A 21,339-nucleotide genomic window follows, 5' to 3' on the forward strand; every position below is an offset into this window, starting at 1 on the left:
TTTAGATAAATGCAATTTGCAGTAATCCAATTGTAGTTATAAGGCAGAGTTACTATATGAGATCACAGCTACAAAACAGTATCCTTGTAATTATTATAGTTTAAGCAATTTTGAAGAAAAGAGCAGATATGACACTGCCAACATGAAATGCTAGTCCCATTAATGTTAATGAGAAGGTTGTTGTTGCTGTTGTTATTATTATTATTGATCAAATTTGTATGTTAAATATTTTCACTGTAATAATTTATAATCTATTATAAAATAATCTAATACATATGTTTAGGATTGCTGGCCTAAGGCTAGTTGATTTATAACTATCACTATGTTCAGTGGCACTTACTCCCACCAAAAATATTTCATTTTGTCTGGATAAAAGTTATATGAGTCATATCATCCCTTGCACTTCTCTCCCTCCCCCTTCCTCCCTCCCCCTTCTCTCTTACACACACCCACCCACATCCACTATATATTATATATATTTCTGAATATATTTCTGTGTGTGGCAGCATCCTTTTCCAATGATTCCAAAGAAGTGTTGGATGGCAAAGTTCAGAATTCTTGCTAATGTGGCCTGTGGGAATTCTAGAAATTGTACTTGCAATAGAGCTGGATGGAACTAACTTGGGAAAGGCTGCATTGAAAAGTCATGACTTAATATAGAAAAATAAGAGTGAAATTTTAATTGAAAAATTTTAATTCTGGAAAATCAGTTTATCATTCTGTCTCAGTCTGTTCTGGGCTACATTTCCTACAAATTTCTGTTACATTTTTTTTTTCAAAATTCTCTTTCCAGGCTCATCAAACACTTCCCAAGCCATGCCAAATAATTTTTTTTTAGTTTCGTATACCCCAAGTACAGTAAAAAGAAAAGAAAATCTGACTTACTGTTGTTGCTGGGAAGTGTCTGGCTGCCACTGATGGTGCTGGCTGGGGGTGGCGAGAGGGACTGGACAGACACTGTGTCCTCTTCTTGGGAGCAACCTGCCTGGATAGCTCGGAGGTAGCTGTGGCTCCGGGAACGGAAGTAGCTGGGAAGAGGCAGGTCCAATACTTCCACAGCAGCTGATTCTGCTTCACTGTAAGCCGATTCACACATACCTTCATATTGATCATTCAGCTCTTCTTCTGTTGCCTGCAAGGACACAGCTGGTCATTCTTCATCAACAGTGTCACCAGTTCTCTATATTTCATAAACTCTCTTTACTGTAAATATGCTTATTATATTTATTTCATGTCAACTTTTCATTGCCAAGGGATGCCTTGCTTTTTTATTATTTATTAATTTGGGGCAGCTGAAGGCCAAAATGGACAAGGCTATTGCATAATGACATCTCTAAGGACAGGAATTCTGGGATTTGAGAGACTTGACCTGTTGAAAAAGATGGATATTTTCCCTCAATTTTCTAGCTGTATTAAGCCTATCTGAGGTTTAACACACCAATGTCCCTCTATTTTATTTTGTTTTCAGCTGAAAAGTCAGAGGGAAATAGCCTCTTGGTAGTTCAGTGATTTGCTTCTGAATCTTATAGGGCTCCAGAATCTATAAAAAGATTGGACGGGCAGCTAATGTATGGAGTACATTAGCTGCAAATCACCTGTTCAGCTACTAATTGAAGACATTTTTTGGGTTTTTTTTTTGGTACAAGGCAAGATTTTTTTGTTTTCCAATAAGGGCTGAACAACAAAACTGCACATTTTACATAATTCTGGCATACAAGATGCTTATTTTTGAATTATAATTAAGGCAGCAACAAATTATGGAAATTCAGCAAGCATGCATTGGATCGCCCTGTATGCATCTTTTGGATGGAATATAGCTTGATGGCTCACCAACAAGAAGAATTGTATGAAATTAGCTCACAGCTATGATAAAATGATTTGAGGTTCTCATTACACGGATCCATGGAATGTTCATAACTGAGAACATTAACACACCAAGGCAGTGATATGTAAAAAAATAATTTTTTTAAACCAGAAATTTAAGACTCTTAAGCTTTCATCTATAATCTCTGGTGAAAAAATCCAAATCTTCTAATCCTAGATCATGTTTATACTTAGAAATAATACATTCTATCCATTTTTCTAAAGCCTGCATTTTTAATTTCTCAAAGTTCAACATTTTATAGACCCTCCCCCCACCCCCAAAAAATTATTCGTTGTGCTGCTACATGCTAGACCTAATATTTCCTATCGTATTCTAGATGGTTTTTACCCCTCATTCTTTTCAATTGTAATTCTATCTCTGGGCTATTTGGGCATGATATTTGTCATTCAGACTTGGCATTGATCCCCAATACTGTAGTAATAGTAAACTGAGTGATATGGTTGCTCTTTTAACCTTCCTAGCCACCTTTCTTTTTTCTTTCCTGGCCTCCTGATGACTTTGTTTCTATCTCACACTTCATAAGTTGTCGTTCAAATGTATTGATCTTTAGTCATATCAATCTATACTATGAAAAGATTGATATGTTAGTTGATATGGCTTTATTGAAAGGCAAAAAGGGAAAAGCACTTTCAATAAAAAGTGAGCTGAAAAGAAAAAGGAAATGTCAGAACTTTATGTAATAAATATAAGGAATAAATCCATATTTCACTTTCGTTAAATTTCACGTTTTCTTCAAGCATAAGTTGATTCTATCCCACTGAATTTTCTTAAAGTCTGCATGAAAATGTGTCAGCACCTTCCAACTCAGATACATCATTTTTAATTAATTTTTCTTGCTATATACTTTATTCTATGAATTCTTGCACATAATCTTCCTAATATATGCATTTTAAAATAGAAATTTAGAAAAAAATGCCAATATTGAGAAGAATTACATCTTGCTTTTTTTTCTCTCTCTCATTTTAGTATATGTGAAGTAACTTCAGTATAGTATTGTGTTAAGGGGCATTAGAAGAGTGTCAGATAGACGGTACCTGATCTTCTTGTGTAAATATCTGTGGAATAAATGAGGATTGTCCAAATATCTGGAAGAAAGAGTTGGAGAAGATTAAAGCATAAGGGATTGGGATTTCACTGCTTTGCTACAGAAGCATTCAACAGAACCACAAAGTGACACTGGCAACCATGGAACAATTTTAACCTGTGACATCCACATCCAGAAGAATCAGCTGCTCTTCTGACAACTAATCAAACACAGCAAGACAAAACTTAACAGATTACATCCCTAGATACAATTAACATTTCAACAAAATTAAATCTACATAAGACAATTAGCTTTCTCTCTGATTTCCACTAAACTGATAGGGAATGAAATCTAAATATAAATGATATTCTTTGAAAATAGTATTTTTGGAACACAATCAAGATATTTGACTCCACAATATTGGGGCAGAATTTTTCCTACACTATAAGAACTGAGTAATTAAAGTTATTGACAATTTTAGTTGTCTCTTCTATCAAATTTTGAATAGGGTTATCAAGGCAGAAAACACACTGAGCGCGGTGTAAGAAAATATGGACTATAATCCTAGTTATGATTAAAAACAGATTCTTAATGTTAAACAGTCTCTCCGCTGTCCACTTAGTCTGGCTACTGTTAACACATGTATTAAATTCCTTTCCTTTCCTTCTAACTATATCTGCACAGAGTTAACCACACAGATCTATGAAGAAAAATGAAAACAGCAAAAAGAATTTAACTAGACTATATATTGATTACAAATATGCATCTGAGTTGCATATAACATCTGAAATGTTATATTGATTACAAACCTCAGATCGATTTGGTAGAAGTATTTATATGTTCAGAAGATAGGAATTTAAAGATCAAATAACAAAGAGTGCTATCCTCCAATTATTAAAGTGATAGACTAGATAAACTGATCTTCTCCCTTCAGCTTCCCTTGAAATAGATATTCAGGGATAGACCTGTCTACCTATACATTTGAAAAGGCCCATCTGTACTTTAACAAGAAATAAATGCTAACAGCTTTATAGCATTTCCATCAACTCTACCATAAAGGCATCAGGCAACGTCAACCTTAGTTATCCTAAGTGAAGCTGTATTCATATAAAACCCTGCATGCTTTCAACCAAGAGTGGAGTGCTCTAACCCTAACCCTAATCTTAATCCTAACCTAACCCTAACCCTAAACCTATCTCATTGTAGAATCACACAAAAAAATTGTGATGAGATCTGCATGTACTTCTCTTAATGAAAGGGGAAACTGCCATCAGCCTGGCTGGCTTGCCCCAGGAAGCTCGCTGTGGGACAACTCACTGTGGGAGAATGCCAGAGGTGAAGGAAACTTACTCCTCCTTTTCCTCCTCCTCTCTCTCCTGCCCTTGCCATGGGACAACTCGCCATGAGAGAATGCCAAAAGCGAGAGGAACCACCACCTTCTCCTCCTTGTGGAAGAATTGTCCATCCTGTGTGAGTTGTGCTACGTTGAGTCAGCCAAGGTGAATTGTCTTGCATTGAGGTGGCCAGAGAGAGGCGATGATGGCGAGGCAATGGTGGCTAGACCCTTGATAGCGAACCTATTGCATGCGTGCCATATGTGGCACACAGAGCCCTCAGCTTCACTCCTCATGCATACATGCCTCCTGCTGACCAGCTGATTTTGGGGTCTCTGCAGTGCATGCGCGGGGGATGGGGTGCATGTGGGAGACATGCGTGTATACATGGGGGGGAGGGGGGTCACTCATGGCCCATTTTTGCTCCCAGGAGGCTAAGGGAGGTTTTACTAGGCCCCAAACGGGGCACGGGGAGGTCGCGCATGCAGTCACAGGGGGGCAGGGGGAGCGTGAGGGGGTCATACATGCATGTGCAGGGGTGGGCGCACACAAGTAGAGCCATGCATGCAATGCATTATGGGTATGGGCTGTCGCATGCACGTGCACACGCTTTTGGCACACAACAACAAAAAAGTTAGCCATCATTCTCCTAAAGAATTCAATTTGACTTAGTAATGACTATTTACTTTCAAATTCTGGAAACTTGTGTTTGAGGAAATGTTAAAAGTAAAAACAGCCTACCAATTTCATTTTTCTGCTTTTTGGTACACTTAAAACTATTTTTTAGCAGTGTGCCTGTAATGTATTAAATGGAAAAATTGTTGCTGGATTTAAAAACATGTCAACTGTTGGTTTTATCAGTGGGGCTTTCAATTAGTTCATACTTTTAAAATCCTTCCCCCCACTCAATACCTATGTAATCTCATCCTCTTAGATTAACATCTCATAAGAGATAGTCTTGCTTGGCCCAGAAGATCTTGTCAATTGTATAAGTATGCCCCAGTCGACATTAAGCCTGATTACTTTGACAAGGTATATATCCCAGAAATGAAAAAAAGGACAATTGCCATTTGTAATTAGTTATCACTGCAAACCCTGTATTTGAGATAAATTTCAAAGAACGATAAAATGTGGAAACTGACACATAAAAGATGGATGGAAAGTGATGAGGGAGGAGTGCTTGTTTGAAGGATTCTTCCCAGTTTTAACAACTTGGGAATAAGCACTGAACCCAAGCATGATTTATGAAGTTGAGAAAGTTAACCTCAATGAGCCATTCTGAAAAGTACTAGGGTCAATCCAAGTTCCTCTTAGTGCTATGTGGTATTCATTGTCTTTTCAGTAGAAAACCTGTTTTCAGATGCCTGTGCGGAGATTAAAATGGTTATCAAATGAAATCTTATTTATGCAGATGGTGGACATCTTTTTCCAAATTACAAAAATTATCCTATGTGTTGAAACAGCTTAAGAAAGCTTCATGTGGTTAATGTGAAGATCCTTATCACTTTTATAAAGATCATGTTTCATGACTATATTTAAGCATTTATTTTGGATAGTTCATGATTTAGGATATAGCTTGTAAATATTAACTGGACCTTTTTTTTAAGAGGCCTTCTATGGTTCTTCTCATAGAATGAGGCCAGGGAAAACACTAAATCTATTTCATTTACATTTACAAATTTACACCTATTTTATTTGATTACATTCCAGACATGAATATAATAAATAGTCTTCTTCTTTCACGCTCTGATTCTGAACAATATAATTTAGAGTACATTTTGATCCTAAGAACTAGATCTAAATCTTTTAGGGACAGTCAAGCACCATGAGTTGCTCACAATGTTCTAAAAATAGAAGCAGAACATCTTTGTATAATTTAAAACCTTAGCTTAGGGATTATCAGGAAGTTGACTCTAAGGTTTATCAAGTTTGCTGCAAAATACATTGGAATGCCACTGATGTTATTATATCAACAGCGATAAATTTATAATAAGCTGGTTGAAAGTGCAAAGCTAGCTCCAGGCTTGAAAAGGCCCTTGAACTATATCCGGATGTATCTTACTTACAATAGTTATCCTTAGGACCAGTGGTAGGATGCAACCGGTTTAACAACCGGTTCGGTGAGTGCGTGCATTGCATGTGCATGCGTGTTTTGCATGTACACGCACCTAATGTGTGCTTTGCATGTGTGTGCAGTGTTCAAAAACTGCCCATTTTAAGCATAAACACTTACCTTCTATGTCAGCACCAGTGAGTAAAAGAGCTGATGCGCGGCTCATCAGCTGTGCCACGCGAATCAGCTGAGTGAAAAAACAGGGAAACATAGGACAGGAAAGGGCAGGGACAGGGGCGGGGCAGGGCCAACTGCTCACCGGAACTACCAGTTCACCCGAATGGGTCCGAACCGGCTGAATCCCATCCCTGTTTAATTCAGACTCAACCTGAATTGACAGCAGAAGGCAGCAACAGTATTCTAATTAGTACTAGATAGCAACCACTATTTTATATTCCGCCAATGTTATCACATACCTAATGTTCTATTACTCCATGGTAGGTACCTAATTATAGTCAGGCATACAGTGTAGTAGGCCCAAGGACATTCTACCCAGTAGCTAGTCTAAAGAAAAATATTTATTCTTAGGAGCTTGCCCAAATTTTATTGAAAAGCCTAAAAGATATGTAACTTAGGAAATACTTATTTTTTTAAAGTTTTTATTTTTAAACAAACATAAAACAAACAGACATAAACACACACAAAATAAAAATCCTCCTCCAATTACTTACAGTGTGTCGATTGGTTACAAAACTTTTGTGCTTTCTCACAATAGTCTTGACTTGCAATTTACATAAAGACTCATATCATTATTCTAATATATATGTATACAATTGTTATGGTTATTAAACATTCATTTGACTATAACTATTATTATATCCTTTTTATGTAAAATATTATAATTTAAGGATAAATTTATGTTATGGCATTTACATCATCCTGAAATCATCCAATAGTATTACATATTTATATTACATTCTATATAGAATTATTTCTCTTTTATAACAAAGCTTTTGAACATCCTCTCCATGGTCCTCACAATTTATATAAAATTCCATATTATCAATCTAGTGTATATATGTGTATTATTATCATTATTAATCATTTATTTAGCTATAACTATTATTACTTTATTTTACACATACTACTCTAAATTTAACTAAGTTTAACTTAATTTTTATTCTAACATTTCATTTCATCATCCTGTATTCTTCCAGTAGTAGTGCAGTCTTATAACTCTTGCCATTTGTGGTATTTGTATTCTAATTGTTTTCTTGATAAGTCTTAAGTGGACTTCTCTTGGCACCTTGTGGTTCGTTGCGTATCTTGTAAAGACTCGAAACCCTCCATCTGTCCCTTCCATCCACTTGCCTTTAGTTATCACCAGTGATTCTGTCAGAATTTCTCTCATTGTTTCTGCCAAATTTTCTCCCTTTTCTTCTTCCATGTTTTGAGGTTTGAGATAAGGTTCCAGTTCATTAATCTCTGCTTTCAACATCCCACTCCTGTTATTTCCAACCACGCTCGATTTGCTGTCAATATCAACAATTTTCTTATCACTTTCTTCATATTTTTCTTCAATTTTTTGAACTCTATCCTCAAATTTCATCATCTTTTTATAAATATTCTCAACCCTTCCCTCTATTTTTTCTGTTTTTTGTTCTATGTTCTCCATCCTCTTTTCAATGTTTTTTGTACTTATTTGTACTTTTTGAATTTCAAACATAATCATTTGCAATGTTAATTCTTTTTCTTCTTCATGTTGCGCCATTCTTCCAGGTTATAAACATTGCCACTAAAACATCCAAAGCTTTTTTTATTAAGTTTCAAATAAGTTCACTATAATCTTTCAAGTCAAGGTTTTCTCTTCACTCCAGTCCAGCTATTGATAGTACTCCAGAAGAGCACCTGCATAAAGAATCCATACTCTTCCCAGTATCCCTTTCAATAAACAAAATCAGGAGCCTTGAAGTATTAGATATGAGTCAGATGTTCAAAGGAAATTAAAAAAACAATGTTTCCAAGCCTCCAGCCTCTAGATGGCAGTGTTGCTTCTTTTACCTCTGCCTCTACCCCTCTCTTTAAATTCCGAACTTAAGGAAAAAAAGTGCTTAAAAGCAAACAATCCAGCCAAGCGTTGTAAAAAGAAAAGAAAGAAAATCATAATCCACAAATATGAAAAAAGAGGAAAAATAGAAGAAGGGGAAAAAAGAAACCAGTCTAATTTAAAAAGTAGGAGGCATTTGTAAAAGTTCCATCCATTAAAAAAAAGCAAAATTAAAAAAAGATAACACACTAAGTTTAATTCAGGCTTAATTCACCACTTGCTCTCTTCTGTCTTCAATTTTAATTTTACTCTAAGTCTTTTTGGGTGTTCTCTTCTCTAATAGTAAAAATTTATCTCACCATTTCAACACACACTCTCTCTCCTGCTTTCCTTCCGTTCAGGGGCTGTCCCAACCTTCTGCAGCTTCAATGGCTGCTTCTCTTTTGCCAGAAAAAAGAGCTTCTCCTGGATCAATCAGGGACTTTGCAATGTCCCTGAGATCAGCAGGACGTGCCCTTCTCTAACACCATCTCTACGGGATGATTTAGGTTCAAAAGGACCATCCAGCAGCAGAGATATTGACAGCAATCTTGGAGCTCCAAGATTGCATGTTGTGTCGTAGCAACATAAGCCCCACTCTCAGGAAATACTTATTGTTGGGAGGAACAAGCAAGGGGCAAGGCTACCACCTGAATTTTAAGACAGATCAACATAACTGTTCATTTTAATGGAGAATCAATAAAAAGTAATTCATTTTTCATTGAATTTATCCAGGACATAGACAACATTTGCTACTCACTGGACAAAACTAATATGGCATTTTTTCCAGAAAATTCGCAAACAATTTTATAGGAAAAATAATTTGAGAAACATACAAATGAAAATTTTGACAAACATCACAAAAACAAAAATGCTTTCATAAGTCAAAATTGAATCTTACCATGAGATCTTATTTTGCTGTCCATCACCCATAATCTCTAGCACAGTTGAGACAATGTTGATCTCCCAATTCTATGCATGAATAACAGGGGTGTGTTCCTAGCTGCATTGATACCAGTTCACTTTGTGCGCTCTTTGCATGTGCACAGTTCACTGCAAATTGTTCTGCGCATGTGCAAAGACCGTGAAAAGCTAATAAAAAACATGTCGGCAATGGCAGCGAAGACTGGGGAACCCTATCAGGGGCATGGCCAGCCTGGATTGCTGCCGTTCTGCGACTGATGCCAAATTAAGTTCGCCCGAACTGGTGCAAACCGGTAGAAATCCACCTCTGATAAATAACTATTCTTTGATGATGAGCACATTAAACCTATGGTGAACATCAGCATGTCTTACAAGTGAAGCATCCCTCCCTCTCCCCTATGGTCCAGCCCATCAAGTCCCTATAAGCTGATGTTCTCTGCTTTCAAACTCAAGTCTTTGAGCTGAAAAATAGTTTGAAGATCTTCTAGAACCAGGAGAATAAGCTGGTTTGAAAGATTCAGTTTCTTTCACTACCCAAATTAAAATGTGTGTCCAGGAACAGAAGGGGAAAGAGCATGGCCACACTAGTGACCAACTCCCTTCCTAGGGATGGCTATCAATGATACCAATTGAATGGTCATAAAACATGTTATATTGTGCCCACTTTGAAACGACCATGATGTTGTGTGCTTATGAGGGAAAACACTATTTTAAAACTGGAAATGCTCTGGATGATTTAAGACTGTGTCAGGAACATTTTGGGGAGGAAATGAAAGTAGCATAATGCAGATTGACAAAAAAGAGAGATATAATCATGCTGTAGTTACAAGTGGGAAAACCTCTGAAATAGGTTTAGAAGTGGCATGGTGATCTCAAAGTTTATGACTAACAATGTTGAGGATTTCAAGATCATTATAGCATCAGGGACAATCTTGTCCCCTACCAATATTTCAGAATATAACTTCCACTAGCCCAAGTAATATCTCCATTGGTAAAGATTATATGTCATTGACCAAGACTCAGAGGATTAATGAGGTGCAATGGAGAAAGAGGCTGCAAAGAGAATTGTATGTATTTCTTTTATACCATCTAGATTCTTCCAGGCCAGATGCGCTCAAGGCATTATTGACTTAAAGAGGTTGTTGGAAAGAAATTTCATTATGCTCACTAATGAGAACACCAGAGTTTAAGAAAAGAGCTATGGGGAGGCACAAAATATCATGTGGACGTCTGTCTGTTGGTCTCTATCCATCCATCATCTATCTAACTTATACAATTCCTGTCTTACAAACAAGTGATGGGGCAGATGGTAGGCATCTCAGCAAGCTCTTTGCTTTATTGCTTGGAAAATATACAAAAGTAATTGGAAGTATGGAAATACAGTATTCTGAAAAAGTATATAAGGAAATGAAGAATGCAAAAGGAGTAGAATCTAATTATTGCTTATCAAATTCTATTTCACATTTTTCCATGCTCTGTCATTCCAGCTTGTTCCATTGTGTTATTCTGCTTGTGTTTATGGCTTCTCTGACTCTCAGCCTAATTGACCATCCACAGCATCTGATTATTAGGCTGATTATGATCTTCCCTAGTTCTACATTCAACTTGATTACTGAACTGAAAACAGCAATCTTGACCTTTTCTATCTTTTCCTCTTAGTAGAACTGCCAGATATCTATAATCTGAAGAAATCTAACTAACCATATCTGAACAGTACCACTTGACATGCTGCTGCATTAATAAATAAATAAATGTATAATCTTTCCTTTCTAATTGTACTACAAATTAAAAGTAGCTGTAGGAAGGAAGAATAATCAGTGCCACAACATAAAGCAGATGTGCTGTTTAGTGAAGAGAAGGACCAGGAAAGACATGATACCAGTATTCAAATATTTGAGCTGCCACAGACAGGAAAGAGTTATTTCCAAATATAAACTATTTTCCAAAGCACCTAAAGGCCAGACAAGGAATAATGGATGGAAACTGACCAAGGAGAGATTCAACCTGGAAATGAGGAGCAATTTTCTGACAGTCAGAGCAGTCAACCACTGGAATGGCCTGACTTCAGAAGTAGTGAGGGTTTCATCACTGGAAGCTTTCAAGAAGGGACTGGACTGCCATTTGTCAGAAATGGTGTAAGGTCTCCTGTTTGAGTGGGGGTTGGGTTAGATGGCCTGACTTCAGAAGTAGTGGGAGTTTCATCACTGGAAGCTTTCAAGAAGGGACTGGACTGCCATTTGTCAGAAATGGTATAAGGTCTCCTGTTTGAGTGGGGGTTGGGTTAGATGACCTACAAGGTTCCTTCCAACTCTATTAATCTCTTAATACTTTTATACTATTTCTGGCATTTATGAGCCACAGTTTCACCAGAAGCCTCCTGGAAGGTAACTTATTGGGAAAAGCAATTCATCTTAATCCCAGGGGACTTTGCTGTCTAACTGCTATTGGTTTGATGGCTGTAAAATGGGGAGAAACAAATTTATGAATCTAAATCATTAATAGCTATTAGCTAAATTGAAGTTCCATTGAAATATTTGCTGTTTGGACCAAAATCAACAACAGAACCTGTCCATTCAATTTATTAGCCTTCATGAATCATAGGATAATCTCTAATCCGGGATTACATGCTGGATTATATGGAATATTGTTCTGATCTGGCAGGAGTCCTTTTTTCTTGTAAATATCTCAAAATAAAGACCTCATTTGTGCTTGTTTAGGCAGCAAAAATTTGTTGTCAAATAAATAGTCTTCAACATAGGATCACAGTTAAGTGATGTCATTATGTGAGTCATACCTGATTTTACAACCTGTTTTGCTACAGTTGGTACATGGATCACAATTGTTAAGTGAATTTGGCTTCTTCCTTTGTTTGTCAGAAGCCTCTTGGGAAGTTTGTAAATGGCAATCATGGGACTCTGGGATGCAGCAAATGTCATAAATACGTGTCAGTTGCCATGCACCCACATTTTGATCACTTGACTGTAACAGTCATGAGTGAGAGGATTGATCATAATTAACTTTTTTCAGCACTGTCATAAATTTGAATGGTCATTAAGAATCACTTAGAATGATCTAAGTCAAGGATTATCTATACAAATTTCATTTGGTATCAAATAAGTTCAGGAGAATAGGATGCGGTGGCTCAGTGGCTAAGACACTGAGCTTGTCAATCAGAATGATCGGCAGTTCGAATCCCTAGTGCCGCATAACAGAGTGAGCTCCCATTACTTGTCCCAGCTTCTGCCAATCTAGCAGTTCGAAAGCATGTAAAAATGCAAGTAGAAAAGGAACCATATTTGGCAGGAAGATAACAGTGTTCTGTGTGCCTTTGGGGCTTAGTCATGCTAGCCACATGACCATGGAGTCATCTTTGGACAGTGCTGGCTCCTCAGCTTTGAAACAGAGATGAGCACCGCCCCCTAGACTCAGGAAGAACTAGCACATATGTGTGAGGGGAACCTTTACTTTAAGTTTAGGAGAAACTCAATATTTTAAAAAAAATGGAATAAACGTTAAGGAGAAAAATATCTGAAAAAGTGAAGGGACAAGAAGACCTACCCAAGAGAGATGGAGTGATTAGAAAATAATTTAGAATGAAAAAGGAATAACTGAAAAAAATGGCAATCTAGACAGAACTCTGAATTAGATTTCTCTATGTGACAATTCTGTGCTACAAATATATTCCTTATTTTATTCTATGCAACACTTGATGACTACATTTAATGCAATTATTGTAATCTTAAATGTTTATTAGGAAAGTTTAGACAATGTTATGTGGAGTAATTGATATGTTACAGAGAAATATTTTAAGAACATATTAAGAACTGTGATGGGTTAGACTTGAAAATTCTATGTAGCCCAACATCTTTCTGTCCTCAGGTGCTTCTGTGAACTTCTAAGAAGAATCCAGCAATTTGGTGTACGTATAACATGGCTATATGAGAACCATATTATATGTGAACTGTGTATAGGTAGATATGCTATGCAGAAAATAGATGAGCTGATTAAATGTAGAGAAAATGTATGACTATAAAGATAAAATTTCATAAATGCACTTTAAATATATTTATTGTTAGTTGCATTCTCATCTATATACCCCTGGGGTAGTAGTCTCTTGCAGCTATTTGCATAGTATTAATGTAGGAAGAGAAAGAGAAGGGAAAGTCTATTGTAAAGCAGCCCTTTTTTTGGCTTAAAAAAAAAGCTTCTCTCTTGTCTCACTTTTTCCTTTAACAATGGCTTTTGTTGTGCTTTGTTGTATGTTGACCCTCACCTGATTGATGCAACTGGACTCATCCAGGTTTTCTGAGATTTGATTGTATTCTTCCTCCCAGCTTGGAAATTTTGGTGGTAAAAGGATCTCAACAGAGTCCAGGCGATCCAGGCTTCTGTGGAATGAAGATAAAGAGTTTGAGATAAGATAAGAAGAATGGTATCATCAACAATCCTAGTTATGGTATTGTCAGAGACCATTGTTCATAGCACCAGGTTTGGGGAGTTCTTGAATAAGATGCAACCAATGTGCTTCTGAGTGTGTTCATTTCTTTCTGCTTGTGCTCTTCCTTACTTGTGTCCCATTATCTGTTATCATCAGGATAAATTCATTTAGTTTCCATATGAGTACAAACTTTTCTCATCAAAGTATGAACTGAAACTCAGATATCTTTCAAAAATCATATTTCAATTATTGAAACAATATGCAAGTTATAAAGAAAGTTGTGTTGATCTCAAGCTTTGTTTTGGCCCCTTTTCATAGCATGGGAAGACTTGCTAGGAAAAAAAAACCGGAACCAACTAAGCCAGAACAAAGCATCCAATGGCCACTGAGTGGCAGTCATGTTCTACTTATAGGCTGTACATTTCTGAACAACTTGCATTTATCAAAGTCATAGAATAAAGCTGCAAGGGAGCATTTGTTTCCTCAAAGCATGTGGATAATAAGTATGTCCCCAAGATGCCAGCAAACTCTGCTTTAAAAAATCTTCCTGAACCGCAAAAAAGCATTTCGGAAATGATCTTCATGGTTTGTATGAAGAAGTTCTAGATTCAACATCTAAAATTGAATCTCCTTTAGGGTTCCTGCATAATAGGTAATATTTTAATCTATGTAAAGATGAGATAGGCAATACATTTTCTCCATTGTATTGTAGCTACCATTGTTTGCTGCTTTCCTCCACCCATTTTCCAAAGAAAAATAAGTTAGCTAGCTGGAGGTTATTATCCAAATATAAGTAACTACTATGTAGTTACAATCCAGAACCTCTGCAGATGAATCACTTTTTCTTGGTTGTGATGATTATGAATGACAATGAGAAACAGGAAGCCCAGAGTGCAGCTACTCAATGCCTGATTAATAACTGGATTCAGGTTCTAAAACCTGCCACTCATATATGAAATATTTTCCTGAATATGTTACGTGTGATTCTTAATTAAAATAATCACTGAGATTTTAAAGTTTTTAGTTACTGCTTTTGTTATACTTGAGCATACATATCTGGGGGAGATTGTACAGAATGTTTTTTTTAAAAAAATATATATTTGAGCATAGCTATCTAAAAGAGGTTGGATATTCTCTTAGATACAAAAATCAGACAAGTCCATCTGCCTTTCTCCTGTATACCTATTATGCTCTTGTTGGAAATGAGAACAAGAGAATAAAAGGCCCAGGATATTCACATAGTATAAAATAATTAGAGGTGAGAAGAAATATTTTGATCTATTTCAAGTGATCCAGTGACCTTCTCAGATTAAAAAAAAATGACCTAGCATAATTTATGATAGGTAGAGCTTGGGATTCTCAAAAGCAAGCCGAAAGGGCAAAAGATAATTTTAAAATTAGGTCTCAATGCATTCAATGACACTTGGTTCTTTAGGGCTATGTTCAAACAATATCCTTTACTTGAAGTTTGCATCAAGCACTGTTCCTGGTGATATTACGGGCCTACCATATTGTTTTCTCCTCCAGAAGTGGTTTTCATCACCTCTTGCATTATTATCAAATTCATAGTTTGATAGTGATGAATATTTGAATGGCTGCAATCCAGTTTACTGATGTCCTGATGTTTTGCCTACAGGTATGCCTAGTATCTTTAAAATCAGAGTGAAGTGCTTTGTAGTGTGCCAGAGTAGTAAACTAGAACACAGCCATTCAGCCCAAAAGTTCATCACTGCTTGATTGGCCCTGGTCATGAAAATTGACACATACATAATTCATTGTCTAAGCAAAACTCAGGAGATTCTTCCAACTAAGTTCAACTACTAATCAGTGCCCACTTAACTTTTTTCAAAAACTTCAGTCTTGGCTAGCAGCTCCTACCTATTGTGACTTGTAAAATTTTCTGGGTACATACAAACCTTTCAACCATAAACTAACCATAAGGAATGAGTTTATAAATCAAATTAAGACACTGAACAAAAACTTGCTTAACGTGTTTTGTAATTGCAACTAGCAATAACACTTAATAGCACTAGCAATAAAGCCTTTACAGTGCTTTATAGCCCTTTCTAAATGGTTTTTACAGAGTCAGCATATTGCCCCCACAATCTGGGTCTTCATTTTACCCACCTCAGAAGGATGGAAGGCTGAGCCAACCTTGATCCTGGTGAGATTTGAACTGCCGAATTGCAGGCAGCTGGCAAGTCAGCAGAAGTTGCTTGCAGTACTGCACTTTAACCACTGTGCCACCATGGCTCATACTACTAAGCCTTTACATATTAAATCTGTTGTAAAAACAACTCATAATTATGCTTAAAAGCTGTAATTATTTGAAACCCCCTTCTATTCATTTTTGTTTGGTTCTTGGAGACTGCCTGAAAACTCACTGCAGTTTCCTTGGCAAAGTTTTTCAGAAGTAGCTTTCCATTGCCTCTTTCCTAGGCACTTCTTGAAATTGACTGGCCCAGCTGGCTTTGTACTTAAGGTAGGACTAGAACTTAAGGATTCCTGGTTTCTAGGCTGATTCTTAACCACTAGACCAAACTGGCTTTCTAAACATATATTACTGTAAGCTAAATCAATGGGATCTGAATCAGGTTTATTCAAAAGTAATCCCCCCCCCCCCAAGCTCCATATTCAGGTAAAAAAAATGACATTGTTTCTTGTGTGATATAGGAATCTAAAATTGGTGTCTGGCTCTTCAGGAGCAAAATGTATGTGTGTTGTGAGGAATTATCTGCTATTTTTTATGAGCTGATTCTCTTAAGTATATGTGTTTGCAAAGATTGCCTATTAAAGTTTTTGACAGATGAAACTCCATACATACAGTGGAGGGTGAGGTCACATGGCTGTGCCACTGTGCATGTATGGCTCTGACTGATAATTTGATTTTTATGAATTGTCACATCGATTTGACAACTCAAATTGACTTTCAGAAACTCAGTTTGGTGATGTTATTGAATTGGCCTTGAATCAAATCCCTCAATCACAGCTTTTTAAGACGCCCTTTAAAGTAATCAGTTTAAAAACTGAACCAAATGTCCTCCCTGTATGGCCAGCAGATGGCACTAAATTATGTATAGTACAGTACTTTATTTTTTCTGCAACAATCAAGACAGGTGAGTTACTTTATTGACTATGCACTGCAGCCATCAACAACTCTCCTAGAGCCCAGTCGATTTCATTTGATTTATACAAGCTGTGTTTTGAAACAAAATCCTTTCCCCCCCACAGAGCACAAGAGCAGAACAATGATCAAAGATGGAAGCTAGGTAAAGGTTTTTTACTTTCTTATTTTTAAATCATTGTTCCATTGTTATACCTCAACTTTGAATACTTTGCAACCATTATATGTATTGTGTGCTGGGAAAGTTGGGATAAAAAATATTGCCTCCTTAATGTCATCTCTGTTTTACATACCTACGTATGTGCATTCCAGTGGTGGGTTTCTGCCAGTTCGCACCAGATTGGGAGAACCGGATGGTGAAATTTACCGATCTGGGAGAGGAGGTTCGATCGGTGGACCCGGAAGTAACTTCTGGAACGCTTGCCTGACCCTGTCACTCCTCGCTCACCCCCGTCTGTCTGGACCGGACATTGCTCCATCGCTCGCTCACCCTGCCTGTCCACACTATCCTAGCCCAATTCGGTGTCAAGTCCCATACCTGGGAGTGGATATGGTGAAAGGAGCAGCATGGAGAGGTCCAGCGGCACAATCCACCAGACAGCAGCGACAAGCTCAGGAGTTTTCTCCTGGATTCCCCTCTGTCTTGCCTCCTCCGATCTCCCAAAGTTTTTTCCCCAGCATCCAATAGCTTTCTACTGGATTCCCTCTGTCTTGCCTTTTCAGATCTCCCAAAGTTCTTTCCCCAATGTGTGATAGCTTTGCCCTGGATTCCCCTCTGTTCTTTCCCCAGAGTGTGGTAGCTTTGACCTGGATTCCCCTCTGTCTTGCCTCCTCCAATCTCCCAAAGTTCTTTCCCCAGCGTGTGATAGCTTTATACTAGATTCCCCTCTGTCTTGCCTCATCTGTTCTCCAAAGTTCTTTCCCCAACATTCTCCTCTGTTCTTTCTCCAGAGTGTGATAGCTTTCTACTGGATTCCCTCTGTTGGGTCTCCTCCGATCTCCCAAAGTTCTTTCCCCAACGTGTGATAACTTGTCCTGGATTCCCCTCTGTCTTGCCTCCTCCGATCTCCCAAAATTCTTTCCCCAGCGTGTGGTAGCTTTCTATTGGATTCCCCTCTGTCGTGCCTCCTCCATTCTTCCAAAGTTCTTTCTCCAGAGTGTGATAGCTTTCTATTGGATTCCCTTCTGTTATGCCTCCTCCGTTCTCCCAAAATTCTTTCCCCAGCGTGTGGTAGCTTTCTACTGGATTCCTCTCTGTCGTGCCTCCTCCGTTCTCCCAAAGTTCTTTCTCCAGCATGTGATAGCTTTCTACTGGATTCCTCTCTGTTATGCCTCCTCTGTTCTCCCAAAATTCTTTCCCCAGCGTGTGGTAGCTTTCTATTGGATTCCCCTCTGTCGTGCCTCCTCCATTCTTCCAAAGTTCTTTCCCCAGCATGTGATAGCTTTCTATTGGATTCCCTTCTGTTATGTCTCCTCCGTTCTCCCAAAATTCTTTCCCCAGCGTGTGGTAGCTTTCTACTGGATTCCTCTCTGTCGTGCCTCCTCCGTTCTCCCAAAGTTCTTTCTCCAGCGTGTGATAGCTTTCTACTGGATTCCTCTCTGTTATGCCTCCTCTGTTCTCCCAAAGTTCTTTCCCCAGCGTGTGATAGCTTTCTACTGGATTCCTCTCTGTTATGCCTCCTCCGTTCTCCCAGTTCTTTCCCCAGCGTGTGATAGCTTTCTACTGGATTCCTCTCTGTCTTGCCTCCTCCGTTGTCCCAAAGTTCTTTCCCCAGCATGTGGTAGCTTTCTACTGGATTCCTCTCTGTCCTGCCTTCTCTGATCTCCCTAATTTCAGCCCTTAATCGTTCTGTTGTCTATTTTTGGGAGGTTTTCCTCTCTCTCCCCCCTCTTTCATAGGAGTCCCAAAATTTTTTGCCACATGTCTTGGGGGTGGTGGTCTTGTGACTGAGTGTGCATGAGTGATGTCAAGTTGGCCATGACTGCCAAGCACGCCCACAAAATAGGCCACACCCACAGAATAAGTTCTAAAAATTTTTGAAACCCACCACTGGTGCATTCATATAAACATATGCAATAAATTATGCCCATCCCTGCTTTCTGAGCTGCCATTGGTTACCAGTTGGCTTCTGGACACAATTCATCATTACCTATAAAACCTTACATGTACAAAACCTGGCTGCTTCTGATTCTTTATGCCCATCTGGGGAGATTAAGCTGAATGTATATATGCTGTAGATCCTTTCATTCAAACAATGCCACATATCAGGAATTAGAATGTCCTTCTCTGTTGTGACATATGCCCTCTGCAACAACATCACCCAGAAATTCAAATGATTTGACTCTACAGTTGTTCAGGATGTTGTTAAAATATTATTATTTTTTGTTGATTAGGTAATGTTTGGCTGTTTTACTTTTCTGGATGCATATTTTTTGTTTGATTCCCCCCCCCCCCCACACACACTTTTTGTATTGTAAGCCACTGAAAGTCCTTTGGGAATTTTAAGCAGTCTCCAAATCTAACAAACAAATGAATGAATAAATAAATCAGGATGACTACAGCCATATTGGGAAATAAAGAGGCTGAGTCCAGTTTCCTTCATGCAGGGACATGCAGTCAGGGGAGGCAGAGCCTCACCACTGTCATCATGAAAAGAAAAAAAATGTAAAAGGAAAAAGGCTGAGCTAGTTGCTGCCAGAGTCACAGTGGATGACTCTGCTTAGTGCTTAACTGTTTAAAAAAGTCTCTAAAAAAGTGCCCTCTACAGGAGGAGGCGAGAGAATGACATGTATCATCTATTCTGGTGTTTTATGATCCCTCGAGCAGAGTTAAGCAAGGGTTAAAAGCCAAAAAATTCCTGACGTAGATGAGGCAGGTCGTTCTCCTGCCTCCTATAGAGGGCATTTTTAGAGGCTTTTTTAAACAGTTAAGCAGAGTCATCCACACAGTGACTTCTGGCAGCAACTAGCTCAGCCTGACCTCAGCTCTTGCCTTTTTCCTTTTACATTTTTTTTCTTTTCATGATGGCAGGCAAGAGCAGAGTTGAAATCCTCTCTGAAACAGCTGGAAAAGGTAGGTGTGTGAGTTGGAGGGAGGGGGAGGAATTCAAACTTCATCCTCAAGTGTAGATCCCTCCCCAAGTGTAGTTTGATTGCATTCAGAGCTATGTTGCCTTTTCGCACACACACACACACACACACACAAACACACACACACATACCACACACACATACACCTGAATAAAACACACACACAAACCTGAATAAAAGTATATAAGCCCAGCTTCACTGATTACAAATTTGAAAAGGCAACGTGGCTCCACCTGCAATTAAAGGCTTGGATCGGAAGGCAGCAAGGGAATGGAGGGGGGTATGGCAGAGGAGCTGCTTTCAACCATTGGAAAATATATCCAATCCAACTTCTGTGTTTGTGTTTGTTTGAGATTGAGTGAGAGAGAGATCCAACTTCTCTGTGTATGTGTGTCTGTTTGAGAGAGGGGGGAGGGAGGGAGAGATGGAGGAAGGAGGGGGAGGGAGAAGAAAAAGAATGAAGGAAAACTTTTTCGCAAAGGAGAAAAACAAATGCTGTCGCTTTAAATTGGAACTGAGTATGCCTGGCTGTGGAATTCTGGGAGTTGAAGTCCACAAGTCTAAAAAAATTTGAAACCCCTGTGTCAGTGCCTCACCAGCCATAAAACTCACTGCACGTCACTGGTTCATGGAGTGATCATCTGTTCCTTTCTGTTGGTGGTTTCATAATTCATTTTTACCTGTTCTGACTGGTGTTCCTCTGGTAACTTCATCAAAATTCTGAATGGCCTTGTCTCGCAACTCAACCAGGTTTAACACAAGCTTGCAAATGTCTGTCTATAAGAAGAGATATGTGTCCCTCCTGCCATTATATTCTCTGAATACCATCCCATTTGTACTGATAAAGCAGGACACTTGAGTAATTTGGAGGATGGAGCTTAAGCTGTGAAAAATCAACTATCTCTTTCTGCTAACAACTGTAGGCTGATCAATTGAATGGTGAGGAAATACTGTATGTGCTAGGCACCTAAAAGTTTGGTGGGCAACAAAAGAGGGAGTACAGGTTGCCTCCTACACACTCCAGAAAATAATAGTCATTGTTTCCAGAGGTCAGGTTATCTAAAAATGCCCATTCTTTTCTTCTGTGTCAGAAGTAACTCGCAGAGGTCTCCCACTGTTTTCTATTGTACACCAAGTTTTGCTTCCCTTAAGTTGCTACAGTATGACATGGAATCAATTAGGCAGAGAGGTGATGAGTCCCTTTCATTGGAAGCATTCAAAAGGTTATCAGACATCTGTTGAGCAGGAATACAGGTAGTCCTCGACTTAACAACAGTTTATTTAGTGACATTCAAAGTTACAACGGCACTGAAAAAGTGACTTATCACCTTTTTTTCACACTTAATGACTGTTACGGCACCCCAAAGGTCATATGATCAAA

At 38.3% G+C, this 21,339-nt stretch overlaps 1 protein-coding gene across 1 annotated transcript in view; it reads right to left on the reverse strand.

Annotated features, from left to right (window-relative positions):
* Window positions 1–21,339, reverse strand: part of DLGAP4 (DLG associated protein 4) — a 144,574-nt gene that overhangs the window by 82,359 nt on the left and 40,876 nt on the right. The window contains 3 exon segments of the mRNA XM_032218134.1: window positions 886–1,132; window positions 2,920–2,970; window positions 13,580–13,694. Coding sequence (XP_032074025.1) covers window positions 886–1,132; window positions 2,920–2,970; window positions 13,580–13,694 — 413 coding nt within the window.

The sequence above is a fragment of the Thamnophis elegans genome, chromosome 5 (assembly GCF_009769535.1).
Source record: "Thamnophis elegans isolate rThaEle1 chromosome 5, rThaEle1.pri, whole genome shotgun sequence".
NCBI classification, from domain to species: domain Eukaryota; kingdom Metazoa; phylum Chordata; class Lepidosauria; order Squamata; family Colubridae; genus Thamnophis; species Thamnophis elegans.